Source organism: Excalfactoria chinensis, chromosome 21 (genome assembly GCF_039878825.1).
Source record: "Excalfactoria chinensis isolate bCotChi1 chromosome 21, bCotChi1.hap2, whole genome shotgun sequence".
In the NCBI taxonomy this organism is placed as follows: Eukaryota; Metazoa; Chordata; class Aves; order Galliformes; family Phasianidae; genus Excalfactoria; species Excalfactoria chinensis.
In genome coordinates, this window is record NC_092845.1 from 3,686,472 (window position 1) to 3,711,858 (window position 25,387).

At 43.8% G+C, this 25,387-nt stretch overlaps 1 protein-coding gene across 1 annotated transcript; it reads left to right on the top strand.

Moving 5' to 3' along the window:
- The first annotated feature begins 49 nt into the window (after positions 1-49).
- On the top strand, positions 50-25,231 carry NCAPD3 (non-SMC condensin II complex subunit D3). The gene is made up of 35 exons (XM_072354917.1): positions 50-123; positions 890-1,044; positions 1,316-1,478; positions 1,607-1,791; positions 2,099-2,272; positions 2,700-2,761; positions 3,017-3,104; positions 4,176-4,309; positions 4,960-5,032; positions 5,326-5,451; positions 5,621-5,870; positions 6,739-6,801; positions 6,969-7,052; positions 9,114-9,187; positions 10,011-10,145; positions 11,015-11,235; positions 12,657-12,848; positions 13,161-13,258; positions 13,388-13,500; positions 13,947-14,054; positions 14,220-14,322; positions 14,406-14,513; positions 15,502-15,740; positions 16,430-16,509; positions 17,412-17,549; positions 17,876-18,009; positions 18,173-18,372; positions 18,987-19,097; positions 19,514-19,666; positions 20,410-20,579; positions 20,799-20,938; positions 21,055-21,132; positions 23,741-23,815; positions 23,915-23,975; positions 24,065-25,231. The coding sequence occupies exons 1-35, from the start codon at positions 60-62 to the stop codon at positions 24,174-24,176; spliced, it is 4,464 nt and encodes a 1,487-aa protein (XP_072211018.1). The 5' UTR covers positions 50-59; the 3' UTR covers positions 24,177-25,231.
- Positions 25,232-25,387: the final 156 nt, after the last annotated feature.

Consider the following 25,387-nt stretch of genomic DNA (forward strand, 5'->3'; position numbering starts at 1 on the left):
GTGATTGGCTGCCGCGAGGAAGCGGCGCGCGATTGGTCGGTTCGAAGCGTGGCGGCGCGATGGCGGCGGACGCTGAAGTGTCGCAAGTCCTGACACAATGGAGGCTGCGGGATGTCCGTGATGGTGAGCGGGGCGATAACGGAGGGGAGGGAGCTGCGGGGTCGGGTATCACCGTGAGGGGGAGTGAGAAGGGCTGTCTGCCGGGTGGGGGTGTCTGAGGGCCTCAGTGAGCGCTGAGGATGGGCCTGGGGGGGTTATGGCACTGATAGCCCCTGTCAGCTCTATGTGGGGCTGATGTGCTCTGTGCGGGGCTGATGTGCTCTGTGCGGGGCTGATGTGCTCTGTGCGGGGCTGATGTGCTCTATGTGGGGCTGATGTGCTCTATGTGGGGCTGCCGTGCTCTATGTGGGGCTGCCGTGCTCTATGTGGGGCTGCCGTGCTCTATGTGGGGCTGCCGTGCTCTATGTGGGGCTGCCGTGCTCTGTGTGGGGCTGCCGTGCTCTGTGTGGGGCTGCCGTGCTCTGTGTGGGGCTGCCGTGCTCTGTGTGGGGCTGCCGTGCTCTGTGTGGGGCTGCCGTGCTCTGTGTGGGGCTGCCGTGCTCTGTGTGGGGCTGCCGTGCTCTGTGTGGGGCTGCCGTGCTCTGTGTGGGGCTGCCGTGCTCTGTGTGGGGCTGCCGTGCTCTGTGTGGGGCTGCCGTGCTCTGTGTGGGGCTGCCGTGCTCTGTGTGGGGCTGCCGTGCTCTGTGTGGGGCTGATGTGCTCTGTGTGGGGCTGATGTGCTCTGTGTGGGGCTGCCGTGCTCTGTGTGGGGCTGCCGTGCTCTCTATTTGCTTGTAATGTTTGCCTAAAAGCCGTTTATCTGATCTGCTTCAACCCGTTATTCCCTCAGTGTGGGTGAGCACGGTCTGGGACCTGGATTTCACCGAGACGGAACCTTTGGATCCTCACATTGAAGAGGAGATCACAGAGGATGGGCTGGCTGCCTTCACCTCAATGCACCGGGTGCTCACACCGTTTGCCACTGGGGATGACAAGAGCAGAGGGGTGAGGTGGATGGATGGCGCCGGGCTGTGCTGCTCAGCAGAAGCTCTGTGCTTTTCTGTTGCTTCATTTGCCCTGTCTTGAATTTCACAGCAATATTCCAAGGCTGCACTGTATGACTCTCATCTGACACCGGAGTGTTTTAGATGGAGCTGATTTGCACATTGAGAATATATCTAAAGCTTTTCGTTTAAGGTCTTTCCTTTGTGGGTATCCTTGTAGGGAGCTGTGTTATTATTGGGTTTCTTACTGTTGTTCTTGTGTTTTGCTTTAGAATATCTGGCGCTTGTTTGTTGAAAGCAACATCTCTCGTAATGCCCTGGTGGCTGTGTGGCACCACTTCGTCCAAACGGGCCTGAATAAAAGAGCCAATGCACTACAGAGGGTTTATGCTCTCCATGCAGCTGGGTTGTACTTTTTACTGCTTGAAATCCCAGGTGAGTTGAAGGGATTAACCTCCTTATTGTTGATGAAAGCATCATTTGTTCTTGGGAGGGTTTTGTTCTTGGAAGGGTTTAATACTCTTTGTGTCCAGAAGATGGCTCATGTTTTCCTTTCTGGACAGGCAGTATAGCTCATCAGATGTTCCACGATGTGATGTTTGACAAATGTCTTCAAACCCTGACGAAATGCTGGCCTCAGGGACAAAATCTGATGAGGAAGAGGAAGAAGACGCACACTGGAAGCTCTCAGACCAAGCCAAGAAGAAATAGAAGAAAAGGGATGCCAAACAGGAATGACACCTCCAGTGTAAGACGTTTGTGTAATCTTCAGATACAGATCTCTGTTAGCAAGCAAATCATTGACAAGCTGTTTCACTTCTAGGTCAGTGTAACAGCTTTTATCCAGCTGTTGATCCATGCTCTCAATCCCTTTTATTAGGATTTTCTAGAGGTGTGATGATTCAACATCAGCTGCAGTTCTTTGGCTGCTGACTAATAGAAAAATGAAGCTTATTTGCCTGTGATATGTTAGCTGGGGAGCACCAAAATGTGCAACAGAGATCTGTTCCTGCTGTGGGAGAGGATGATTCTGTTTCTCTTATCTGCCAATGTAGATGGAAGAGGTACTTGAAGAAGAGGAGGAAGAGGATCTTGAGAACGTTTACTTTTCAACAGATGATCTTCTTCAAGTTCGCAAAGCAATCTTCCTTCTGTTAAAAAACTTCTTAAGGTTTCTACCTAAGTTCTCCCTAAAAGAAAAACCTCAGTGCTTCCAGAACTGCCTGCAGGTAATGAGATTCCTTGAGCAGAACATTATGTTACCCAGCACGAGCTTTCAGTCAGTGCAGAACACTGTATGGCCACAGAGCGTGGGCAGTGCTGCCTTTCATAAGCTGCTCCCCCAAATAAACTGCTCTCTGTAAACCTTGGACGGGGTGCCTGCTCTGTGGCTGTCCCTCATGCTTAGCATTTGCTGGTTACTGCAAGCTGGGCAGTTAGTGTTCCATTATAAGGTATCAAACCCTCCCTGTAGCTGGGGGAGAGATGTGAAATATTGAGCCTGTGGGCTTTGGGGTCTGCTTATGTTCTGTTTTGCTTGAGGGGTGGTGGTATCAAAGCTCCAAAGGCTCACATTCTCTGTGTTCTGGTATCCAAGCAGACCCGCACAGCTTGTCCTCACGTGAATTAGCTAAGTTTGGCTTTCTTTCCTTGCAGACTTTTGTTGAAATGACAAACTTTGAGCCAGTGGAAGGCGAGTTTGAGATTTCAGCAACAATGTGAGCAATTGATTCTGACTATTTAAACACTGCTTTAAAAAGTAAAGCCCTCGACGCTTGTGTTGTTATTATCTTGTTTATACCAAAATGAAAGCATTGATTTCTTTTACTCGAGGTAATTAGGATGTGTTCCACCTAGCTAACAGTAAACAACGTTTAGTGAATATTGAATGTCTTCCAGTCAGTGGCCATGTTTAGTTGTAGTAAATGTTTCTCACATGAGGGATGAAGATATTCCTGCCTTCCTTTGTTTAGGAACATTACTCATGCCAAGTATATCCCTGAGCTGGCCTACCACGGACTGTGGTTATTGTGTTCACCTCTACATGGCACAGAAAATGAGGTAAGATGTTTGTTTTTTTTCTATGTTTCTTTTTTTCTATCCCTGGTGTTTATTTCTTTGACTCGTTGGATGATGCATTTTGTGTTCATTACGTTCTGTGCTTTAATGCTTCTTGTCAAATGAGTCGAATGCAAAGGACAGCTGCAGGAGCATTAAATCTCAGATTCTTAAAGAGAATTCCAACGTCCTGAATTCCTTTGCCTGAAGTTTCCTTGTTTCCTGCTAGGTGGAGCTCCAGCACTGCTTGCTGGTGTGCTGTGGGGTTGGATTGTGCAGTAAAGCATGCTGGGAAGCAGGGAAGTGTTGTGCTCAAATCATTATAAGCAGGACGGATGCTAATTCAGAGAATATTGTCGTCATGCAACATCCAGTTCTACCAGAAATCTGTCTGCAGCTTTACATTTTTATTTGGTTAAATTATCGAGCACGCTGTGTCATCTCCTGCTTATCTGTGTGCTGCTCTTAGGAGACAGAGCTTTTGAACTGTGGGTGTGACTGCGCTGCTGTGCTTTGGAATCAGCATAATCCCATCTGAACTAGTTTTGAGCTAGGAAGCCAGGCTGCTGTTGGCCATTTAGTCAGGAAAGCCTGGAGCTAAATACATGCTAACCTGGTATGCTTGCCTTAGTAGCTGCCCAGCTTCAGCAGCCAGGAAACCTGTGTGATTCAACCACCTCAGTTTCTCAGTGCAGCTTCTCAGAATGGTTTACATTTGTAGTATAAAGAAGATCTAATAGCTCCCTCTTTCAGACCCGCTGCATCTTCCCTGTCTCTCCTATTAGTCTGCTCAGGGAGCGTCAGGATGATGAGGCATGCTGAAGTGCAGCAGGGAGGAAACTGCAAACATTCACATGCATGTGGTGGTAAAACACACTAGGAAAAATATTTCTTGTGTTATTGTGTCCTCCCTGCATTATTCCACTAGAGGTCATCATTTGTCAGGTGCTATTGTTTGGTTCAGAGTTATTTCATACCCATGGTTAAGAGTGCTTATCTATCTGCTCTGCTCAAGGTAGATGAAGATCTATCTTGCTGCTGAAGGTGAACCTGAAGATAACCTTTTCCTTCCAGATTCTTCGTTGTGTCTTCCATCGAATCCTCAGTGTCATTCTAATGGTGCAGGGTGGCGCAGGTTCCAGACATGCGGTCCTTGCAATCACATCAGCTGTGATCAGTGCCAGGAATCAGGCTGTAAAATTCATCAGGTGAAGTACAAAGCTCTGACACTACCCTTCCTGTGTAGGTCTGCTCTTTCTTCTGGCTGCCTTTGCTTTGCTCTTTGGTTGATAAAGGGATGAGACAAACTGAGAATGACTTTGATGTTGTTTGCGCAATTAAGGTTTAATTAAAATTTCTTTAATGTAAGTTTACTGAACTTGCTGTTGGAGGGGAAATAAGGAGCTGCTAGACAGTGAGTGGAGGGGACGTACCTTCAGTGGTTTGCTTTCTATTAACATGCAGTTCACTTCTCTTCAGCTCTTTGCTGTCTCTTGCTTAAGGATATGTTTGGCCTTTGTTGTTCTTCTGTGTGAGGATCCATGTTGTTCAAAAACACAGTTTGTCTAGAGATCCCCAGACAGAATTCAATCAGTAGATTGAGAATAAAGCAGCTTTTCATATTGCCCTCGACTTGCAGAAAAGTATTGGAAGTAATTTTTTCTGCCTGAAATGTCAGGTTAATATGGAAGGGAAGGTCTGCTTTCTGACTGTGTCTCCTACCTTGCACTTGTGATTCCTGAACATGCCCTCCTCCTGACTTTCAAAATGCATTTCAAAAGGAATGCCCTACACTTGATTTTTTTGCTCTGTTATAAAAACAGCCTTTCTTAAATGTGCTTGTTTTTCTTCTGTGCAGTTCAGTGGTAGAGGAGCTGAAGGAAGTTGCCTTTCCTGTTCTTCGAATATTACTGCAGCATATCTGTACCAAGGTATGCTAAGCTTTGGTGTATACTGGGCTTTGGTATGAATACATTGCATTATGTGTAATAATTAGGAAACCTGTTTCCACAGTGTTTTATAAGGAAAGGAAAAGATGACTTCTTGTCAAGTGTATTTGCACTGTCTGTGTTGAGTGCTGAAGCAATGACCAAGGAAGCTGGGATTGTTGTCCCAGTGCTTGTTGAATGTGCCACGTTGCCCCATTAATATTTCTCCTAAGACCTTTCTGGCTTCTGGGACAGAGCGTTGGAATATCACAGTGTAAGCTGCTCTTGCTTTTCAGGTCCCAGATAAAGCTGATTATCGCACGTACACTGCACAGGCCTTGGTGACTTTGCTGAATAAACTCCCTTGTACGGAGTTTGCTGACTTCATTGCTTGGCTTTATAAATACTCGCTCCACACAAAAGTAAGTACATCTCCTTAATGTCCCACACTTCAGCTACAGCAGTACTTTGGAGATGGCAAGCTTAGAATCAGCACTGTTATTTCTGACAGCCTGAGGCAGGTGGGCTGAGTAGGTAACATCCATGTCTGTTTTTATACTAACAAAGCGTCTCGTGTGCTTATTTCTTCAGATTTCCTACAGAGTGTTTGCACTCGATGTAGCTTTAGCTTTGTTGGATGTGCCTGAGAGAAACCTGGACTCCTCAGTGTCTCTGGATCACCAGAAGTTTCTGAAGCATGAGTTCTTAGTGCAGGTCATGGTGCTTGGCCGCTGCTCAGACAGAGCACCTGTAGTTCGTAGCAAAGCTCTAAGCAGTTTTGCCCACTGTCTGGAAATGAAAGCTGCTGCTACTTTGGATAGCATACAAGACTTGTTACAAAGTAAGTACTGTCAGTAAATTACATGGTTGAAATATTACTTGAATTGTCTGGGGAGTAGTTGCTGGGAGACCGTAGAACTGGTTGTCAGGATCTGTAATACGTGCTGTAGCAGAAATGCTAAGTCAGGGCTTGAAACAGTGATGGAGCACCTGGTGGGAATGCAGGGCTGACCCAGGGGAGCTTGGAATACATGCAGTGCACCTGAGTGACTAAAAGGGGTTGAACCAGGGTCTATCCTTTCCCAGACCTCATTTAAAGGTTGGCATTGGCGGTGAGGGTATTTCTTGCTGGAGATCCCTGCCTACCTGAGGCCTTCCAAAAGTAAGCAGCTCTTTTCCTTTGTTTCTGTATTCACGGCTGCTACCTTTGGGCTGGTTCTTGTTTGCTGTAGCCAAAGACTTTGCCACCCTTCTATTATCATCCCATTATAGCTTTACACCTGCACAGAGCACCCTTGGTGTTTGTCACGAAGGGAGGTAATAGATGAGTCTTACTTGTAGCCTTACACTTGGAGGGTGGTTATTTTGCGTACATGCCCTAAATAGATTACTCCATGAGATACCTTGAACGGATGTACCAGAAACTGAAATTGTACAATTAAAAAAAAGTTCATTTTTGTCTGAAGGTTGATTAAATCTCGAGTTGCCTTTTGCCTCTGCTAAATTCGTATCTTCGTGATTGGCATTCTGAACTCCTTCGGGTTTGGTAGAGGCCAGATGGCACAGTTGAGAAGCGTGCAGACATCATCGTGTGGTTGGATCAATTGCCTGAGAGGGAGAAAAAAAGAAGCCAAACTAAAAATCAGAGTGACAGAACGTGCTGAATGGGAACGATTCATTTAATTTCTTTTTTAATTCCTTTTTGGCAGGCTATGACCGTGCAGCCTTGGAAGCAAACACAAACAGTGCCAGTTTGATGCTCAGTGAAGAAGGTGTGGAGTCATTCTCTTATGATAAGTCTTGGGCTTTTCTTGGCGTGCTGCTTTCTAAAAATACGTGTATCCATAAAACGTGGGACATGTGTGCAGCTCTCTATTTAATGGTGAATCACGTTGAGTGAATGTACGCTCACTTCTTAAACTTCTAACTTTTCTCCCAGCTATGTCCAACCATCCGCTGAAGACCTTACCAAGCTTCAAAACAACTGATCTGACGAACAGCAGCAGTGCTGCCATGGTGAATGGTATGTCACAATCACAGCAGCCTTTCAGGTAGCTCTTCAGAGCTTCAATTACAGTTATGTTTTCTGAAGCTTGTTCACTGTCCATTGCAGTGGAGAGGTCTTTCTGGAGAGCTGTTAAAAAACACACGTGGTGAAGGGGTGGAAGTGTTTGCTGTAAGGAAATGCTATTTCCACTTAAATTTAGGAAATACATTTAATTGTGAAATGCTGGTGTTCATTTGTACTAATGTGGTAGCAAAACTCATTGCAAAGCAGATAATTTATACTTTCCCAAAAGGATGGTAATTGATGTGGGATGCAGTGCTTGTAGCTCCATAGATTTAAGGGTAATTAAACCTCTTGCTTCAGCGCACAAAGAATGGATGTATTTTTGCTGCATAAAACACAGCACCTTTGACTGGCACTGTTATGCAGGGAAGCATTTAATTCTCTGCAGCACCAGGTATTGGCTGATGTTAAAAGCAAAGTGGGAGGTTAAATGGACTGACGTGTAATGTCAATATGCTAGCTCTGATTTCTTAATGGCATGAAATCAGCACAAAAGTTGGCTTTTGTGGCTGTGATATTTCATTGAATCTCTTCGTCTTCAATGTGGAGTCCTCACATTTAGGCCTCTGTGTGTGTCTTCGCTCTCAGTTGTTGCTATTCACCTCTCTTGAACTGCTGACAATTCAATTTACTGCTTAGCTCGCATCCTGCGTCTGTGTCTTTGTTACACTTCTCATGCTGCTCTTCATGTGGGATCCCTCCATATCTTCATGAACCAGGCTCCTATCTTCTCTATTGAATGCTTTCTTTCAAAACATTTTGCTGATAAATTTCATTAATCTGCTCTCTAAGATAGAAATATCCTCCAGGCCACTGAAGGTATTGTGTATTCCCTGTTCAGTTGCAGACTCTGTGTGGCAGAGGATGCCTGGTTTTGTATCTGATACCCAGCTGAGCATACGCTTGGCACTTGGCAAAACAAATTAAGCAAAGGATTGGATCAAAAAGGGCTGTCTGAGGCTCAAGAGGATAGCTAAAAAACAGGCTTCTCAGAGCCAGTCAAGGTGCATTAGCAAAGCTGTCTGGCACGCACTTGTTTGGCTTCTGCCTGTGCTAATTTTGCACTTCTATGAAGACCAAACAGCTTGTCTTTTAGAAGCAAAATAAATCTTTGCTGAGGATATTCAGAACTTGCAAAATGCACAAGGGCAGAGATAAGACTGGTAGGGATAATCTGCAGGGTGAAGTATACTCTACAGAATACGCAGTGCCTGTCAGCCTGTAAACACTCTATTCCCTTGCTAGTTCTCAGCCATTTAGATCTCAGGGCTTGTTTGGTTCTTTTCCCTATGCCACTATGCATAGAAATCCATGACAGTTGGCCAAGGTTGATCATTTTAGCAGATTTGGTCACCTTTGCAATAGCAGCATGACTGTTCTCTTGGCAGTGTCTTGCAAAGAAAAGGTTGTGTGCTTTTTCTGTCAAGCTATTCTCAGGAGAAAGACTCACTTGCAGTTACCTGCCTACTAAGAAAGCACTAGTCATGCAGATTGAAATCCCTTGGCTTCCTTTAATTAAAAAAAAGCCTACTTTTAGACCCTATATTTATTGGTTCCTAATGACTAATCGTTTCTCTTAATGGCAACACTGTAGATCTCCAGATGGATCTCTCAAAGTAACGGGTTTCTGTATTTGGGAGTTCAAAATGTCCTTAGGAAATCTTAGTTTCCAATTTTGAAGGTAGCCTGATACCTTTTATATACAGAAATAAAAGAATTGGCAGTTACAGATTATTCTTTTTGCCCTGTGTATGAAATGATTTGGTATATCACTACATTTTGTGTTATGTCCTATGGTTTATTTTCAAGATGGAAGAACTTTTGCATTTTTCTTCCCCTTGTCGGAATGGCAGCTGCAAAGGAGAACCCACATTCTTTCTGTTAGTTGTTGTTGTGCTTTCAGTCCTCATCTCTTGCTCCTGGAAGCCATGGGCAACAAACTGAGCTCTGCAAAGCGTACAGAGGGAGGTCAGGGTGGGTGTTATAACTTCTTTTTATCCTGGGTTTGGATAGGAAAGGAAATCATGGCCCTGCTGAGGCTGAGAGCTGGGGATGAGAAAACCACTGTGAGGAAATCTGCTCTCCAGGTATGGTGTTCTTTGCATGATTTCTTGTTCTGCATGATTACACAGAATGCCACTGGAACAAATAATTGAGCTGTAGTACTGCGGTGAACTGTATGTAAGTTTGCCCAGCTGTAGCTTCTTGCTATTCCCACTGAGTGCATTCAGTCCTTAAAAAGGTCATTTTTGCTAGTTCTTGATAAGTAAATAATGCAAGGAAGAAATAATGTTCTAGTACTCTTTTGCTGGCATTCACTTATTCCATCATTTAGAAAAAGAGCCTCTTTCCAAATGTCAATAGGTATTTAACTTAAGCGACTTCCTTATAAACTGGGGCATAAGAGGTGCTTTGTTTCCACCTTGTTAGCAAGAGTATGGGCTGTATCTGGCATCATTTTGAGGGATGCATTGCTTTTCTGCTTGCTTCCTTTTTTTAATTAAGTCATGAACTTTGAAAGGTATCTTCTTCAATGTGAATTTCACTGTTTTATAGGATACGGATCTGTTGTTGACTGCCTTTCTCCCTATTGGTCCTCTCCCTTAGTTCTTCCCCTCTAGGTTAAATCAGGATGAGAACACCTCAGGTTAAGGGTTTCTAACTGTTTTGTTGTGAGGTTTTCAATTCTTTTCCCTCTTATTGGCAGGTGAATGACGTAGCTCATAACAAGAGAAACACTGGCTTCAAGGGGGAGTTGTGGCATTGACTCGGTGCAGCATTCTCTTATAAAACCCAAATGACTGAGAAGTTCTCTTATCATTCTATACCAAATTGATCTATTTCTGATTAATTACCCCATACATTCTGGCCTGTATTCCCTATAAGCTTATGCTGTTTTTTGACCTGCAGGTTTTTACTAACATCCTGAAGCACAAAGCAATCCCCTGCACTGCAGAAGATTTGGCCACTCTTCAGGACCGTTGCCGGGACCCCGCAGTCTCTGTGCGGAAGCAGGCCTTGCAGTCTGTGACAGAACTCCTCGAGGTGAGGAAATGAACAACACCAATTCTTATCCAGACCTGACATGGCTGAAATGTAGGTTGAAGAGAATGAGGGCACAGCAAATCATAGAATCATAGAATCATAGAATTACTCAGGTTGGAAAAGACCTTGAAGATCATCAAGTCCAACCGCAGCCTAACCAGTAGCCTATCTCTTAAAAAACAACCACAAAACAATACCACAACAACAAACCTCTGCTAAATCAATCACTTGTTTGCTCACCAGATTTTATGACTGTATTCTGTATTTGTTTTAATCATCTCTTGACTTGCAAGCAGTGACTTGCACATACTTGCCATTTATGTGGGATGCTTTCAAGTGCTGGAAATGCTTTTCTTTTCCCTGCCTGTTGGTTTTATGTGTCATGGAAGGGATGTTTATGTTGCTGTCCTTGTGAAATTTAAGAACCTGAATCACTTTGCTGAGATACAGCATGTTGATGATGCCACTGTAATGTTTTTCCATCTATTTATTCTCAAAGGTTTGGTAACTTAGTCATGCAGCATAAGGTTTGTATTAATCAAAACTCTTTTGTTTTAGTGTGAAATCATCTGTGGTACAGTTTGATTGCAATACTCTCATAATCATTTATAGGGTTTCAAAACAAACTATTGCATTACTTTAGCCCAGGTAGTTTGGTTATAGATACAATTCTGCTGCCAGGGATATATGTTCTCTAGGCCCATGTGCTGCCACATCATGCTGCCAGTTGAGCAGCGAGCTAATTGTAACTTATTTTACCAGTTAATAAACGTATCTCAAGGTTTCTAGGCTTTCATTGATCTTATCTGTGCTTGTAGGACCACATCATAACTAAAGGAGATGTTTCTAATACAGTGTGTTTCTCTCAGGTCCAGCACGATGACGTCCTGGTGCACAAGGCTTGGTTGACTGGAGTTGTGCCTGTTGTGATGGACTCTGAAACCTCTGTTCAAGAAAAGGCCTTGGAATGCCTTGATCAGGTTTTGTTGCAGCACATAAAGCATTACAGTAAATTCAGGAGGGAAGACAAGAAGCAGGTGCTGGCGTGGGATCTCCTTACGCTGCTGACTTCAGAAAGCCAGGAGCTGAGGTAAATGTGGCTGTCCTTCATTTTGGAAACGCCAGAAGAGCCCACAACACTCCTTTGTCCAGAGCACTGGATCTCTTTGTTGCCTTTATTATCTTGGCATTCGTGGACAAAATCCAGATTATTTTATTAAACTTCTAATAGGATTAAAACATGCAGCTTTTCCTTTACGGTAGGAAATGGCTTAGTGACCGGAGGACTAAGATACAAGCATGAGCTTATGTTCTCAGCTTTCCTATCCTCTGTGTGACCACAGAACAATAAGCGTCACAGTTGAAATGCACGTGCCACCTATTGCACAAGGGCAAAAACTGAACGTGTTGGGTGTTTTTTTTTAAGCTATTTGAACTCTCTGCTCAAAGCAGACAATGAAAGCGCACATTGCTCTAGAGATGGCAGCTGTCATGCTGTGAGCTGCCTGTGTTGCTCTGCCAGTTCGTAGGACAGAGGAGCTGTCAAACATACGCACCAGCAGTTGGTGAGAAGAGCGCAGTTTTGCTTTGTGTTGAGTGTTTTGATTTGCTCTTCTTGTTACCTGTGCAGTCTCCCCGAACCCTGGTGTTCATACACAGGAATGTCACTTGCTGTTCTTGATGTGCTGGTAGCAGCATGAATGTTAAATGGAGGTGTTGCGATGACAGAAGTAAGAGAGGCTATAGGAAGGGAGAAGATCTCTTCTTATTAATTCTCATGTACAATATGTTGCTTTTCTTATGACAAATAGAATGATTCTGCCTTTTGCAGAATGCTGTGGGATGAAGCAGAAGAAATGGGCTAATACAGTATGACAAGGACGCAACATTGATTAAAGTCGGCTGTATGTTTATTAGTCAACAGGGCATAATAGCTCAGAAATAGAAAATGAGATACTGGTTGTGCTGCCTTGCCAATCTGTAAAGCTGTCAGTGTTCTAATTTGGGCTGTTTTATGACACAGTTTGAAGATTCATGGCACCTTTACTTCGTGACCTCGGAGTACCTTGCAGCTTGATGTATCTCAGAATAAATCTGTCCGTGTGAAATGGGTAGCTAGAGTTAAACAGAAGAATGCAACCGGTGCTGCCCCATTAAGGATGTTAAACAGAAACTGCTAGGAAGTCTTTAGTACAAGTCTTTGGTTGTTGAAGTATCTTCTGGGCTTGCTCTGATTCAGGTTCCTCTGTCTGACAGACACGTTAACTCCAGGTCTGTAGTGCATCAGGACTGATCTGCACTGCAGCCATCTGAACTCTAACAGAAAGAGTGACCAACAATAAAACGTATAGCAGAAATCATATCTACTCTGTAGAAGGCAGGTGAAGTGATAGCACCCTTGTGCTTCACAGCGTGTTCTGGGCAGCTGTTGGATTTTGCTAGTGGTGTCCAAGACCCCAAGGTTTTGTTGGCTCCTTGTTTATCTTGCTTTCTTTTCTTTCTTCCTTGCAGCTGTTATATGAACAAAGCTTTTCATATTTGGTCCCGGCAGAATAAATTCTCCTCTACTTTCATCAATAATGTGATGTCTCATGTGGAAACAGAGCATGCTGTACCAGCTTGGATGTTGCTTGCTAAGGTGGCAAGTTCTTCACCCAAGTTGGATTATTCCAAGGTCATCGAATCCTGGTACGCTGTCAGCAGGTATGTGTGCTTTGACCACCTCTGTTCTGGGAAGAGATGGAGGTAAGGATGTGAGCACTATCTGTCCTTCCATAGACATAGTGCTGCTTAGATCAACATTCTTTATTCAGGCAATGGCGTTCTGTAGCTAGGAGGCAAGCAATAACCCACAGATTTGTGCAGCCATCAAGTCTTACATTGAGCTTTTTGAGTTTTCATTTGGTTTGATGAGTCTGCCTTGATAGAGCGTAGCCAAGATGCATGGATTTTTCTGCTGTGGTTGGTGGTTTTCCAAAGCATACATTTTAGCTTGTCTGCTCTGCTGTTTTCCAGGCAACAGAACACGAGCAATGATTCTACAGGACATATACTGTCTGTTGTCAGTCATGTTGCAAAGCACCTCCCTAAAAGCACCTGTGAGAGTCTGATTGGTGAGTGGCCCTGAGAAACTGCAGAGCAGAAAGTACAGTTCAGTTTTGTCTCCTAGCTGAGGGTTATTCTCTGTGAGTGGTTGCTTGGCCTACCAAATCGCCATGCTATGTGTGTCATCTCCTTTTCAGATAACATCAAGCACTGGCTGCAGGAGTTTCAGTGTCCCCTGGAGGTGATTAGCCCAGCTGTGGAGTCACTGCAGAAGCTCTGCTCTGCGTATGCAGGTGTCCCAAAGGCACAGGTGTGACTTAAAATACTCCTTTCAAAATAGTTTGTTTCGTGTGTATAAGGACTGACTCTTGAAGGCAGCTTCTGTCTCCAGTCTGTTGCTTGATTGTCTCACTGAGCACAGAGGATCCAGCTCCAGTCTCTCAAGTCTGTTGACTTAAAGCATTCCTAAATGAGACCTGCACTATCAGCTATTTCTGAGGGTTGGTCCATTAGAAGCTATAGGTTTTCACTATAAGCTCAGGCTATTCTATTATTATTATAGCTCAGGCTATTCTATTAGCTGGTGCTAATGCATGTGTTTTTAAGGCCTCTCTAATGGGCCCAAGCACACAGTTAGCAGCACATTGTATGCATATAAGGATTTTCAAATTGGGGATTTATGTGTGCAGATACTAAACAGAACTTAGCCATGATGTTAATGAAGTGCCTGATTAATTTTGTTTCATTGTGGAACAGAAACTGCTCAACCAAGTGTTTGGAGACTTAATATCCACTTGTGAAAGTTATATTTCAAACATAGTTCTCAAAGAGGACGGAGCAGAGCAATTGCAAGAAGATCTCTTGGTAAGTTTGGTTCCCTTTTGTGGGCTGGTCAAAGGATGTGAATTGTCTCCAAATGAGGGGTCTGTTAAGTTCGTGGCAGTAAGGGTTACACAGGAAAATCCTGCTGACTTAATCTGCAGCTCAGCCATGGCCTCTAGTCTGCAGCATTGCTTTTTCTTTCTGTAGGTGAGGCACCTCTTCCTCTTGGGTGAGGCTGCACAGCTGTGTCCAGCCAAAGTGGAGAAACGCATCTTTCTTTTGATCCAGTCCATTCTGGCTTCTGATCAACGTGAGGCTCGTTCCCTTCTGCCTTTAATTTTCCTTTTATCAACCCAAAGAGCATGTTTTCTTTCCTGACCCATTCTTTCTTAGTGTCTAGTCCTCCTGATGGTGAGGAAATACCGGCTTCTCAGCCACTGTCGCAGTTCAGAGGATCAGCCATGCCTCCTGTGATCAGAGCTCATGCATTCATTACTCTTGGTAAGCATTGTCCTGCAGCAAGAGTGCCCTTTATATCCAGTTCCCACCCTTCTTGTCTGCTCTCTGCTTCATGTTCTACTCAAAAGCCACATCAGCTCTAACAGATAGATGCAGCACTCAGTGTTTTGTTTTGCTTCTGTTTGTAGCATTCAGCAATGCAAATATCCATGGTAACAAGTTGCACAAACCATAAAAGTCTATGAGACTGTTTTTCAAGTCTGTTGATGCATTTTTCCTATACAGTACTCTCTGGGCATATGCTGTCCTTGTACTCAGAATTGGTTGCCGTCTGGCTGAGTGATCTTCTAATTTGTAGTAGGGTGCTCAACAGAGGATGAAGAAATGCTTTTGGTGCAGCATAGAGCAGAATTTCTGTAGGTAGTTACTCGTTCTCCTTAGTATTATATGGGCTTGTTTGTCATAGGAACCTGGTCAAATCTGCAGTTCCAGTATAAACAAGTGTGCTAAGTGAAACTTTGGGTCTCGTAGCCCTGCTGTATGTATGAGCAAATCTTGTATCTGTTGCAGATAGAATCATTCTTTCCTTAACTGCTTTGGGAACCTTAATATTTCTTGGACCGAGCTTAGAAACGGTTAGGAAGAAGTAATGTTAGAATGCAGGCTATTTTATTTTAAGTTGGTTTAGTAATGCTCTTAGAGGTGGGTGTCTCCCTGTGATGCCTATGACAGCTGGGGCTGTTCTTTTTAGCTGCTTTGAATAATACCCCGTACACAGGAATAGTTCGCTATGAAGGAGGGAGTTTGGCATAGAGGCCCACAGTATAGGTCTAAAAAGAGTTTGGAAGAACTCCTTGAAGTATAATTTCTTTGAGAGGTGGTACAGATTGCTCGTCAAGTTTCAGCATATGTTTCTTGTTTATTCACCTGTTTACTACCTGATTCTTCTCTTGGCTCATCTTGGGCTCGGAGCTGTGATGGTTAGGAGGAATCTATTCACAGCACTGACAGTCTCATCTCTATTTCACAGGTAAACTGTGTTTGCAGCATGAGGATCTGGCAAAGAAGTGCATTGCAGCTCTAGCTCGAGAGCTGGAGGTGTCACACGACGTGGCTGTTCGCAATAACGTTGTCATTGTTATGTGTGACCTTTGTATCCGCTACACCACCATGGTGGACAGATACATCCCCAACATTTCCTTGTGCCTGAAGGACCCGTATCCCTTCATTCGGAAGCAGACGCTGATTCTGATTACCAACCTTCTGCAGGTAAACAGAAGTCCTCTTCAGTTGTGCTGAGCACTGACCGAGAGTTTATTGCTTACAACTTGATCCTGGAGCTTAGCTGTAATGCTGGTTAACTTATGAAGGCTTCAAACATGGATTTTGTTACTCTTTCTCAAGGTGGGCAAACATCGATGACGCTTAGCACAGCTGGATAACAAGATTATTTTTATTCAGTGGTTATCTCTTTTCTCATCTTGATTTCTGTGAATTCCCTTCCATTTTGCTCCTATACGAATGAATGTGCTGAGCATCACAGCACCTTTTTCCTCCACCTCTGCTTATTGTAAGTTGTGGAAGTGGAGAGGCTGACAATATTTGCCCCTCCAGTGTTCACGTGAAGCCAAACAAAGCAGATTTGGAGTGTGTTTGGCTCTGACAACAGCGTTGAAGAGCATCTGTGCCTTTGGCGCTGGAAAGCAGATTTTTCTCGATTCTGCTTTTTTATTGGTCTATGTGGTGAACCTGGATGCTGCGTGCTTATTCTGCTTCAAGCATCTCCTAGAGCTGTCTTTTTGAGGTTTATTTTCTGTACATAGTGGTGAAGTTGTATAGCTTGTTTCTCAATGTACGTTCTGGCAGGCTCCATCAGATACTGCCCTGGCTGCTCTGTGAAGACTCACGTGAGATTTTTCCTGGTTCAGGCTTACTTATCATCTGTCCTTTTCTTCTAGGAAGAGTTTGTGAAATGGAAGGACTGTCTCTTCTTCCGTTTCATTAGTGTCTTGGTGGATCCAAATCCAGATATTGCCAGGTAAAATACTGGAGGTGTTGAGGAGCACGGATGTCCTCTGTTCTTTATGCCTGGCCTTTTTAAGCTTTCTGCCACATTCTGTAGTTCTTTGACATAGCAGAAGAATGGCTCACGCTGATCATAAGTACATGTGTGAAGTTTTTGTGTGTTTCCAAGTCTGAAGGTGCTTTGTTTTGTGGGAAATGAAAGGCATTTTCCTCCATGGATGGAAGGTTGCATTGATGTTGGGTGCCAATGAGCCTTGGACAACTTTCTGCCTGGAACATCCAAACTTAAGTTTGGTCTTCCCACGACTGTCAACCCATCATTGCTTATAAGTTGCATATTCAAGCCTTCTCTTCTTTATTCAAGCCTGCTCTTCTATTTTCAGTATGCAAAAATATCTTTCCAGTAGGTGGTGGCATTGCAGCATCTTGTTCCTTGAATTCTAGCTGTGGAACACGCTGCTATTTCATTGGGAGCCTTTTTCTTTGCATCTGCATTCAGAGACTGCATCTACATAAAAAAATACTTTCTTCAAGTCTGAGATTGACTTTCAGCTCCTGCCAGGCTTTTGGTGATTAACTTTTTGCAGAAAGTGCTGTGTTTCAGGGGCTTCGCTCATAAAGATAATGAAAATGCTGTGCCTGCGTTCAAGTTAAATTTATTTCTGCCTCTGTTTCAATGGCAATAAGTGAGCAGTACTGCAGATGCTGAAAAGAGTTATTTTCTTGAACAAAAAAGAGCTTAAGGTCAATAAACGAGTATGTTGTTCAAGCCCAGATATAACTGGGCAGGTATTAAATGGGGGTGTTGAGGGAGACTCAGGAGTGGAGAACTCCTCCTGTACTGCCTGTGACCCTCTGCTGTGTTTCAGGGGTGACTTTTAGAAGCTGCCTGGTTAAGTTCTCTTTCCTTTCTAGGTTTGCAGAGTTCTGCTTGGTGCATCTCTTGCTGAAGAGGAATCCAGTAATGTTCTCCCAGCACTTCATTGAGTGCATCTTCCATTTCAACAGCTACGAGAAGCATGAGAAGTACAACAGGTTCCCACAGAGCGAGAGGTCAGTTGAGCACAGTTCTACCTCCTTACTCCTGAATGGTGACCATGCAGACTTTGGTTACAGAAAGCATTTGTGGCACTTCATACTTATGTATGCAGTAGGGGGAAAACAGCTCAAGGAGATGGTGTTAAATTAAGTGTTCTGCTTTCTCCATGAGACTTCTGGGAGAACATCTGCATGTAATTTGTGGGAGTGTGTGGTATCCTGGCACATTGATGGGTCTTGAAAGTGACATGCAGATATTCCTTGTTGATTTCAAGTCTTACTATTTTTGTGAGATGGCTTCATGTGACTTAACCATGTAAAATGTTCTTTCTCTACTACAGGGCCAAGAAGCTCTTCTCTCTGAAAGGAAAAGATAACAAAGAAAAAAGGATGTATATCTACAGGTTCCTACTGGACCACTTTACAGACGAGCAGAGGTTCAACATTACAACAAAGATCAGTCACAGTGTCCTGGGTAAGGGCCACCTTCAGGAAAATAACATAACTAATCTGGCAAGCAACTTGTGCCTATTTAAACAAACCCATAAGGCTGTGAGTCCTATGGTGTTACCTTTCTGTCTTTCCCAGCACTGTTTATTCCTCTGAAGTGATTTTTACTTCTTCCCTGCCTGTTCCAGCATGCTTTGTGGATGGGGTCCTTCCATTGGACATGGAAGCCAGTGAGCTGCTCTCAGATACGTTCGCTATCCTTAGCTGCAAAGAAATCAAGCTGTCGACTATGAGATCAAAACCTGAAGAAGACATTCAGCCTGATGAAGATGAAATGGCCATGGCTAATGCTGTCATGCAGGCAGCACAAAAAAAGCTCATCTCACAGGTAGATGGCACTTGGATCTGGTTGGGAAGAGGACTGTCTACAGTACTGAGAGGAGTTTTAGCTTTCTGTGTTGGAGAGACTTGGCAAGCATTATTCAAGTAATGTACTGGTGCCAAGGGCATGTGCAGTACATACATGTTGTTGTTCAGGCTCTGGCTTGTAGATCCACTCTGCCCTGAGGGCCTGTATGGAAGCGCTGTATTGCAAAAACAAGATGTTAAGGTTAGATTTGTAACAGACCCTTGTGCTTTTGTGAGGGGTCAGTTGTAGTGATCAGAAATGCATTTCCTGTTTAAGAAAAGAAAAAGCAGCTTTAATTTGTTTAAATTGGTTCCACACATCTCCTGCTGTTAACGCATCTGAGCCTAAATGGTTTTTGGTGCACCTTTAGACAATTTGCTATCATTGTGCAAGCAGACTCAGTGATCCATCTTGAAAGACTCCCATTTAGATTAAAAGCCTAACCTGTATGCGTGCAGTATAAAAGGGGGCTTAATTGTGATAATTCCTATGCTATGAAGCAGTAATTCCTTTCACTTAGGCCATTCATCTAACAACAGAGTGATTTCTCCTTTATTGCGTCTCGTAACTGTTTGTGCCTTGTTTAAACAAAGGTTCAAAAGAAGAATTTCATAGAAAACATCATCCCAATCATCGCTGAGCTGAAATCTTTGATGGAGCGGAAGAAGATCCCAGCTCTTAGGGACCTTATGGACTACTTACGGGTAAGGAGGAGTGTTCTCTTGTTGGTTTTTTTCCCCCCTCTTAACTTTAATGTGTTAGGTACATAACCAGTAATGGAACGAACAGCCTTCTTAGAAGGAAATTTGGAAGGCATTCAATGTTGTGACACTGCCACTGTGTTAAATAAAGCAGGAGGTGGAGGGATTTTAGATTGGGATCTCACAGTGTGTTACGTGTGAGCCTCCTCATGGAATGTGGGCAGAAAGCTTGAATGCTGGAAAGGTTTTTCATGTTCTGAAGTACAAATTGGAGTTTAAACTCTTAGTCTGTTAAAAACACCTCTGCTCTACCAACTGGTATTTCCTTTTGCACTTAAGCAGCTGTGATCTGAATGGAGACATGAATCAGTAGTCAGGAGAGATTTCTGAAAGGGTTTAAATATTCTCTATTGCTGCAGGAAATGATGCAAGACTACCGAAATGAAATCAAAGAATTCTTTGCTGTGGACAAGCAGCTGGCAGCCGAACTGGAGTATGATATGAAGAAGTATGAAGAGCAGCTGGACAAGGAAAAGTCAGACCAAGAGCAAGTCTTGCCATTGCAAGCAGAGGTTGGTGGGGCCGTTAACTCTGTATGCCTTCCGACTGCTCTGCAGAAGTCTGTATACAAAATTTTGTGCACAAATTGCACCCAAATTCCATACGTCTGTGGGTGTTGGAATGTTGTACTTCTGTGCATTTGCTGACAGAGGCTTTGGTTTCAAAGTCATTTAATGTTAGAAAAGCAGCAAACAACACATGTCAGCCAAAGGCAAGTAGCAAACAATTAATATAAAAACAATTCAACTTAAAGGGAAGGACAAGTCTAATTTTCCACTGTCGATGCTTACGTGCTCTATCTCTCTGTTTCCAGAGTGATAAAGATGATAAATGGGTCAAAAAGAAAAGGGTTTATTTTGGCTGATTTTATACTTAAATGGAATGGAAACTTATATCTGTGCTGGTCATGCAGATCTTTTTTTAGAGTCAGCATGCTTGGCTCAATTGTCCCAAATCATTTCAGATACCTACCTTAAAATGAAATGACTTTTACCCTGGCAGCTCCTTTCTTTTTCTTCTGACCTACAGAAGCACCTATATATAGAGACATTTAAACTAGAATGTACATATCCCATCAAAACTTACTATTTGCTGCTCGTTACAATTTTGGCCAGTAAGATCTTTCTCCCTGGTATCCATTTAAGTCCACCACACAAAGGATTCGATCACACAACAAGCTATTCTGTATGACTCCTATCTAGAGTTGTCTGCACTTAGTCTGCTTTTAAATTTGCTCTTTCTTTCCTTTCTGCAGCAGCCTCCATCTTTGGAGATGCCCTTACCTTCTGGTGCCCGGAGTGATAATGCCCAATCCCCTGTTAGTGGGAGGCAGCTCTCATCCCTTGGGTCACTTCCATTCTCTGTGCCTTCTGAGTTTACTACACCTAGAACTGATGTTCCGAAGCATCCCTTATATGGTCACAGGTATGGGTTTCTTTATATGACAGGTTGCAATTCTGCAGGCCTATTCCTTTGTTTGTCTGTTCTCTCTTAGTGGTGTGAAAGTCACAATGTGAAATCTATGTTTGCTCCTGAGATTGTAAGGGGTTGGGAGGGAGCAGGACTCTTCTTCATGTCATGCATTTCACCCGGGCTTGCAGCAAGAAGTCACTTCAGTGTTACTGTCTGTCTTATGCCCTGTAGGCCGGCATCCTTAAGCACGCTTGCCATCCTGAACTCTGCCTGGAAAGCAGTAGAGGCCAGAAGCAAGCAACGCAGCAAGAGTGCTGGGGGAATTTTATCAGCTCAGTCACTTCCACCAAGCACAGCTAACAGCAAGCAAGGTAGAAAGATTGCTGCAAACTGGCTCAGTGTCGGCCTGGGTCTAGTTGACACAGCATGGTTGTTAGACCCATGAGGTCTCTGAACATTTCTATTCTTATTTTCTTGTTATATGTAGCTTCTTTTCAAAGCGTGAATCAGCTGTCTACTGGAGCACACATTCCTGTGGGGGGCCGTGCAATCAGCACACCAGAACGTAAGTAATCCAACAGAACCCTTTCAAATTGGGCTGAGCACTCCTTCTGTAAGAGAGGTAACAATGTGTGGCTTCCCTGAAGAGCAGAGGAAACCAGTCAGGATTAGCTATAGATAAATATGGTTGTGGTAAATAGGAATTACTCTGAAACTGAAGGTCTCATGGGAAAAGATGCTTCAAATACGGCTTTCATTTATACGTCACAGGGTGTTACAGATTGAATCAGTGCATGAAAATGTTTTCAGCAGCCCAAAATAACAACGAACCCACTGCCCTTTCTTCTTTTATCAACTGAGGATTGCTGAGAAGGCATGTTGTTATAATTCCTTAGCAGGTGACGTTGCCCAGGCTGTGCAGGATTCTGTTGTCCCTTAATTCTCAAAGTGTAGCTTAGCACTGAATTACAGAACCCTGCTGCAGGGGGAAATACTCGGGGTTCAGTCCTTTTCAGCTGTACAACAGGAGATTCTTTTGTCCAAACAAAAGATCCCAGGTGAGTTGTGACCTGCTTCTGTCACTAGAGCACGCAGTGAGCTGTGTCAATTGAGATACCACGGAGATCTGCTCAAGGAGGATTAATAACCTGCACAGTCATTTCTGATTGTTCTGCCCTAAGGAAGAACTGAACTGAGCTTTAGAGAAGGAATGATGTAGTTGTTCGTTCTTTTTTTTTGACTCTGCTGTAGGCATTAAAGTGAAAATACATAATGATGAATCTCTAGTACACAAATTGTGAGTCTGCTGTGCTTATATCCGCTGCAGCTGAATTGCCATCTCACAGAAGCTGACCTTCAAAAGCTATGCCTTTTTGGAATGGGCTTTTTTTTCCTGACAGCATTCTGCAGTCTTACAAATGAAGCTGAGTTTCAGCAGATTTCCTTGCTATATGTCAGTTTGTGGACACATTGAACTCCTTTAGCTCTCTGTTTCTCATTACGTTAAACTTCCCCTGCTCGGGAGAGCGAACTCCAATTAAGTTAGGAGTCCAGGTGAGCATCTGACAGGTCAGTTGTCATTCGGCAGTTGTACATGCTTGTGGGGCAGGGATGATGATCTAGAAATGCAGGTATCTGAGTGTGGGTTTGTTTTCTTTTTGCCTGTGTCTGTGCAAATACTTGACCTGTATGCACACAGGAGAGCCAGCGGCACATAGCCAATAAGGCAGTCAGCTGTGTGGCAGCCTGCAAATACCTGACATCCGCGAGCAGGCAGGAGCAAAGCAGTGGCAGTGATGTGCATCCACTGGAAAATCTGGCCCTTCTCCTCCCTGTACGCTCCACTGTTTGGCTCGATTTGTCTGTCTCGATGTTTCTCCTTGCTGGCTGAACAGCAGGCAATAATCTTTGTGCAAAAAAGAAACTAGGGTATGTTTTTAGAGAGCGGAGATCTTTAATTGCCATATCTCTGTCTGGAAGCTTGCATGGCTGTTTCTCTTCAGCATAAGCACCATATGGCATGCAAGGAGGAAGAATGTTAATCTGCAGTGGTACTAAGGCTGAATTCCGACTTAGTTTCAAGGCAGCATGCATCCTTTGGTGGGGAGACAAACTGTATGAAGCGGTATCACTTTGGTTACTGTGTTGAACCATCTGCATGGTGCTGCTGGGTCTTGCAGGCTGACAGACAATCAAAAGGGAACATTTTCTTTCCCCCCCAGGTGCGTTGTTCCAACACTGTTGGAGCTGCAGCTCTTTGTAAATCATTTTGTACTTGAGAACAACAGCTGTCTCTTTATCTTACTCAACCGTCCTGTCAGTCTGTCCCCTCTGTCTGTCACCTCCTTATCTCTCCTGCTCATTACTTTGAGAATGGCTGAGTGAGTCTGGACAAGTGTAGATTTATTCACTGTGATACATAAACACATGTTTTGAAGATAATACCTTTCTTTGATTGCAAGGGAAGCCTCACTTGATGGCAGCTCTTTAGCAGAGTTTCCGTTTCCTACCCAATAAAGCATCTTCTACTGTAATTCCTTCTGAAGGTTTCTGGGAAACAGGAGCGTAAAACAGAGAGCTGAGAGAAGAAAAATCTGAATACTGTGACATCTCCCCTGAGATAAATGACAGGAAAGTGACAGCTGACAAGCATGGCCTGTTCAGGCAAGCTAAATTCTACCTAGCTTCCCTGTCAAGTGATTCCTTGTCTGGCTGCAGACAGTTCCTCTTGGAAGGGCTGCTCAAATCCTTTGTCAGCCTTCAAGGGCCCCCATTCTGCCTTGTCTGGGCCATGTAACTAGTCTGACTGTGGTGCTGAGGGGCAGTTCATGAGGTGCTGTGATTATGGATGATGGCTAAGCTGCAGTGGGAGGTGTGGCAGGACAAGGAGGTGCACCATCCACGTCCCACATGTAGATTAGTTTCCTCCACACACAGAGAAGGCTGTAATTCAGGAGTATGAACCTGATGTGCACAGATGGCCCATCAGATTCAGCGTGTTGAGGCTGATGGAGAGGCACTGAGATCTGATGGGCTGGAGAAGAGAGATGCTCTGCCGAACTGCTTGCAGTGAACTGGATATACTTAGTGTAACACCTGGGTGTTACACTGCAGCTTGTCTTCCCTCTGGCTGTGTCACAGACAGCTGGTTTATGTGGGTGTTTTTCTTTCAGAGACCATTAATGACTTGACTTTTGGTGCTGGGGTCAGTTACATCAGCTTGACACACACACCTGGTTCCGCTCAAGGTAAGTTACCTGCAATTCTATCTCAAAGTGAGGGGGGTAAAAACCCAAATGATTGAATCTGGCATTTTAAAAACGTGAAAATATGTGCATTATTTGCAGAGAATAAAGAAGCCGAGGAGCAGTCGGGAGATATTATTTGTTTGACATCACCAGACAAACTGTAAGTTCAATCTAGATCCAAAGCAGTGAGCACAGCGAGAAGGAATGCTGGAGTGCTTTAAAATACACGGTGACTTTGTTTCTTCCTAGACCATCCGTGCCACGGGAGTGGAAAGTAGAATCTCCAGCAAGGAGAAAAAGCAGCCAGAAGGTCCCTGTGAGACGATCCCAGCGGAGGACTCCTCTGAAAACAGAGAACTGATCCTTCCAATGAACTTTTGTGCAGAATCTTCATCATGTTGGGGGAAATCTGTCCCTTGATCCGTAGTGACAAATCACTGTGGACAAGTGTCCTTCCTTACCTGCTTTTCTTCACATCTTACGTGTCTGGAGTATGGATGCGCAAAGTGTGTGTTAACATATATATTATAAACTGCTGCTGCTGTTGGCAGAGCTCAGTGAAGTGAGGAAGTGAGAAAGCTGTAGCGTTAAGGGAGGCTTGCAATTCATTCACAGGATGTATAATTTGTCCATTTGGAAAAGTAAGAGCATAATGTTGCTACAAGCTTAGCACTAAGCGTGTTTTATCACAGTGTGCAGGAATGTGAGTGGCTCGACTTAGTCCCTTATTGTCCCACTTGGTGATACACTTGAATTGCTTTAATTTGAACCAAAGTAGAACAGCTTGTCAACTGCCACACCCCTAGATTTGGTAATTGCATGCTACATCACCTCTTATTTGTTGTGCAAACTCCTGTGTGTGTGAACAACCCTCACGTCCTTTTATATGGAATATTTCCATTCTTGAACTGTGCTATTTCCAGTTATTAAGATTTTATGAAAATAAATGGTTACATAGAATTAATTCCACCCACAACTTCCCCCTTCTTCTTGATTTAATGAATTATTACTCACATCCTGCTTTAACTTGCTAAAATCAAGGCTGGTAAGTCATGTATGTGCATAGCTTTGTGCTCTGTCCAGAGGCTTTATCACTAGTGTGCCTGGTGAATGCTGGCACTCCTGCCTCCCTCTGATGCCATGTAAACCTAACTGAAGCTTTTCAGTTGTTAATTCGTATTACAGAGCTCTTGCCCTGGATTTCACTGCAACTGGAAAATGGGACCTGTTGTGTTTGTGTTGATTTGTCAGATCACAGCACAAATGGAGCCAAGGAGGCTGAGCACCTCTGTTGCAAAGCCCTTCCAGATGCACTCACCTTCTGCACTGGAATCTCCTTGTTTGCTCTCACCTTCCTTATTGGAAGAATAGAGAAGCCTTCAAGTGAGGTTAAACTTTGTTCTCAAAGTGAAAACCTGAGAGCAGGAGATGCGTGGAATGGCTTTGGCTCAAGCAATGGTTAATTATGGCTGCATCCATTTATTTTGTTGTTCTCCTCCATTAAAATATTACTTAACTGCTTTACATGTTATCTTACTCTGATTCCAATTTTATCTCCTAACTTGTGCCTTG

Excerpts from the sequence above, each read along its gene's own strand:
- NCAPD3 (XM_072354917.1), top strand. The coding sequence starts at position 60 with ATGGCGGCGGACGCTGAAGTGTCGCAAGTCCTGACACAATGGAGGCTG. Across the intron at positions 12,849-13,160 it reads TCCTGGTACGCTGTCAGCAG|GCAACAGAACACGAGCAATG; the intron begins GTATGTGTGCTT and ends GCTGTTTTCCAG. Across the intron at positions 15,741-16,429 it reads TGATTACCAACCTTCTGCAG|GAAGAGTTTGTGAAATGGAA; the intron begins GTAAACAGAAGT and ends CTTTTCTTCTAG.